We start from the raw sequence: 4,460 nt of genomic DNA, 5'->3' as shown, positions 1-4,460 counted from the left end.
TAAACACTATAGTTTATTCTGTACATAGGACTACAGATGTTTTAAAAATAAACTATATGATTTTTATAACAAAAATTGTTATATTTATTACACAAGCATTTGTTAATTGTGTGATATACTTCATCAATTTGCAATTCCTAAGTTCACGTTTTACCAGCTCATATATATTTTTTCATTTCTATTCATACATTTATTTCCTCAACACAATATTCATATATCTCTTTGTTTATTCATTTCATCAATACAATACTCACACTAACAGTTACTTCAGCTGTTGTTTTTTTTCCCACCTATTCTTTCATAAAATTACTCTTTCGGTTCATAGGGTTTTCCCGGTTTTTCCACAGGACCTCCTTTCGCCGTCCAATCCAGAAAGGACCCGCGGTACAGTCTGTTGCGGAGAGAGGCGCGTTGGGAGGCAGGCGGGATTCGCAGTGGGCGCGCGCGTGTGGGGAGGAAGGAGGGTGGTGAAATGGTTTTAAATATTGTGTTACTGGTCTGTGGTTGATGGTAATAATAACAACACTATTGATAATAATAACAACACTAATTATAATAATAACAACGCTAATGATAATAATAACAACACTAATTATAATAATAACAGTAATTATAATGATAATGATAATGATAATAATAACAATAACCCTTATTATTATTATAGTAATAATATTAATAACAGTAATAATATCAGTCACATCAGCAACAATAACAACAATGATGACAGCAAAAATGCTTAAAAACGGTTATAATCAGACCCATAACTAAGAAAACAGAAGAAAAAACCCACCAGTGAACTGACCTGTGTTTGGAGAATCCGTTGGCCTTGAGCGCCTCGTCCGCGATGCCGACCCTCCGGCCAGACCTGCAGGTGATGACCAGCCTCTCGTCTCCGGGACGGATCTTCGCGAAGCCGTATTTCTTCTCGAAGTCCGCCTCGCTCATGCCCAGGGCTTCTTCTAGTTCCTGAACTGTGGAGGGGGAGGAGGGGGGGGGGTATGGCAATAATAAGGGTAAAAAATGGTTGGAGGTTGATAAATTATCATTACATACATATATATATACATACACACATATATATCGCTATATGAATAAAACATAAAGTATCAAGATTAAGCCATGATAAAGAAACGCACACGCAAAACTATAACAACAATAAAAGACAGAAAAAAAATAAAACCACAATAAAAGACAGAAAAAACTAAAACAACACCACCCTTAAAAAAATACATAAAACTAAAAAAAGAGAAGAAAAAGCCACTAAACGGGCCTCACCTGGCAGCACGTGCGACCCGGGCAGCTGGCCCTGCTCCCGCACCTCCTCCCGCAGCCGCACGTCCACCAGCAGCAGCTCGGACGCCGCCTGGGAGAGCTCCTCGTAGGCGATGTCTGGGGACGGGGGGCGTGGCAGGTGTGTATGTTTGTTTATGTATGTATGTATGTATGTATGTATGTATGTATGTATGTATGTATGTATGTATGTATGTATGTATGTATGTATGTATGTATGTATGTAGGTATGTAGGTATGTATGTACATACATACATACATACATACATACATACATATATATATATCACACACACACATATATGCATATGTTTGTATATATATGTATGTATATATGTTTATATATGTATGCATGTATGTATGTATATATGTATGTATGTATGTATGTATGTATGTATGTATGTATGTATGTATGTATGTATGTATGTATGTATGTATGTATGCATGTATTTATGTATGTGTATGTGTATTAAACACACACACATATACATGTGTATGCGTGTATGTATATAAATATGAATATATACACGCTAACACACACACACATATATATGTGTGTGTGTGTATGTGTGTGTGTGTGTGTGTGTGTGTGTGTGTGTGTGTGTGTGTGTGTGTGTGTGTGTGTGTGTGTGTGTGTGTGTATGTGTGTGTGTGTGTATGTGTGTGTGTGTGTGTGCATATAATATATACGTATATATTTATACAAATATGTACATGTATGTGTGTGTTTAGTACAGATACACACACAGACACGTGCACACACACACACACACACACACACACACACACACACACACACACACACACACACACAGACACACACACACACACACACACACACACACACACACACACACATATGCGTATATAACCCTATATATACACATACATTATATACGTAGATACAACGTTTATATATATATATATACAATATATATACATACAATATTAAAACAAACTTTTAAAACAAAAACGAACTAAAAAGACATTAAACTAATATATTATGATACTGTTTATGTTATCTTATCTTCCATGGTCTATATCTAACGGGTAAAAATAGCGGAATGATAGTAATTTCTCCTGGAAAGCTACACAATAATAACAATACGGTTCTATATTTCAAGGTACAGCAAAACATCCCTTAGTAATGCACATTTCTGGGCTATGCTATTTCGTTATTTTTCAAACTTTTATAAGTGGTAAAACTATACGAGGCGTGTTTGTGAACTAGTGCACGTAACACCTGTTGTACACTCAAAGCCAACTGTATGGCACTCATTCTAACTCAAAACTACACCTATTTTGTTCTCTCTCGTCTACTTTTCGGACTAAAATAAACGGCAAACATTCCTATATAAGACACTATACCTGTCATTCTTTCCTGCGGAGGCACGGTTGTCTTTGTGTCACAATTTTATATCACAGGCGAGTCAGGCCGAAGATGGTTGACGAAATATTCGGTTGGCAGCTCGTTAATCATTGGTTGCCGGTTCGCTCTTTTTTCGTTGTCATTGGGCGATTTTTTAACGTATGCTGAGGTATTCCCTTTCCTTTGTTTCGAGTTTAGATTTTGGTTGATCTTAAGCAAAGCAGTTGGTTTGTACGACTGCTTTTCCGAAGATTGGAGAACTGCCACAGCTGTGTTAATATACAGATGTTATATTTTTTGCAATAGCGGGCGAAAAGTTGCCGGTTTGCTGGAATAAAGCTTAGATACTTTTTTTTTCTTTTCTTTTCTAATGCCTCTACAAGCAGGGCACAAAAGAGAATAGCCACATCATTACATGTTTGTCTAAGTCAACGAAAACCACCATAATTGTCCTAAAACACAATGAGATAAAGGAATTTGGCCAAATTATATAGCGAAACGACCCGCCAGGCATGGCATCAGAGTACTCAGGTAAGCGTGTCTGGGAGCAGGCAAATGGCATGATTATTGATTGACAGTTACCTTTTGGGTTATAGATTCTACTCAATTTATTTTTAGAGGAAAAATAATACCTTTACAAGTCAACTGATTTTTGTCTGAGATTTTTATTAGTTTATTTAGATGTTATTTTGTTTGTAAATTCAGCAGGTTCTCTTTCAGGAGGGTTAACGTTTGCTGGGAGTGTTCGAAAGCGTTCTCACGTCTTCCCCCTGCCGTTCTTTGTCTTTAGAATTAGAATTTCTTTGTTTTTTGTTTTGTATTTTCTAAGTCGAATGTGATTTACGTTCATTATAAAACCAAGCGCTGTGTGAACTACTAGAATACGTTCTTCATTTGTTTATTTACAAATGTTTCTTAAAGATGACGATTATGTTCCGGACACCAAGCAGAGTGCCATGTTCGTTGATTATTCTTAGTATGGTAACACCAAAAAATTATGTTTCCTGCCTGTGTAAACTCTTCCTTCTTTGTTTAAAAATACATTCTTACTCAAAATAATTGAAAATACAGGTGAAAAGTAAACAAAAATACAAGGTTTAACGAGGACTCCAGACTGCACAGTATTCACCTCACACAGGCCATGCACGCGGCCAGAAAGCAACGAATTTCCTGCCATGTTTCGGGCATCCGAAGATACTATCAATGAAGCGATTCCCTCCCAGATTGCACTGCGACATTGCAATTACCAAATCCACACACGCCAAGCACAGACGCTTTTAGCACACGGTGTCGTGTCCTTCCTGACGTCCTTCCCGAAACCTATTTCCTGTGACATTTTCTGTCTTGGTATTTTCCAGCTTGTTTGTGGAGGCGTGTTTGCTTTTAGTGTTTCATGTGCTCCGTTTAAGGGTTAGCGGTTATTGCAAGTTACTGGTAGTTTTTACACTTGTTTACACAAACACGCGCACATGCACGCCCGCATGCGCGCACACACACGCGCGCGCGAGCTCCCGGATATATATATATATATATATATATATGAATATATGTGAATGTGTGTGTTGATGTGTGTGTGTGTGGTGTACGAGTGTATCTGCATGTGTATATGTCGTTTCGTATTTCATTGTTTAGACATTTTTCAAAATTGAAAGATTTGCAAAAATAAAGACACGAAATACTCCCTACATGATAAAGAAACAAAACTGTATCGGTATATCAAACAATTGTAAAGATAAGATAAGATTGCGGACTCACTTTTATTGTCGTCTGTAGGCAAATAGTAGACTATTTGCTGAAAAAG

General features: G+C 37.2%; 1 protein-coding gene across 1 annotated transcript; it reads right to left on the bottom strand.

Annotated features, from left to right (window-relative positions):
• Window positions 1-2,906, bottom strand: LOC125035217 (rhodanese domain-containing protein CG4456-like). The gene is made up of 4 exons (XM_047627469.1): window positions 2,659-2,906; window positions 1,276-1,389; window positions 803-971; window positions 1-391 (listed from the first exon to the last, which is right to left on the bottom strand). The coding sequence occupies exons 1-4, from the start codon at window positions 2,663-2,665 to the stop codon at window positions 307-309; spliced, it is 375 nt and encodes a 124-aa protein (XP_047483425.1). The 5' UTR covers window positions 2,666-2,906; the 3' UTR covers window positions 1-306.
• Between the last annotated feature and the right edge of the window lie 1,554 nt (window positions 2,907-4,460).

The sequence above is a fragment of the Penaeus chinensis genome, chromosome 19, assembly GCF_019202785.1.
Source record: "Penaeus chinensis breed Huanghai No. 1 chromosome 19, ASM1920278v2, whole genome shotgun sequence".
Taxonomy (NCBI): domain Eukaryota; kingdom Metazoa; phylum Arthropoda; class Malacostraca; order Decapoda; family Penaeidae; genus Penaeus; species Penaeus chinensis.
This window is presented reverse-complemented; position numbering and strand designations above follow the sequence as displayed.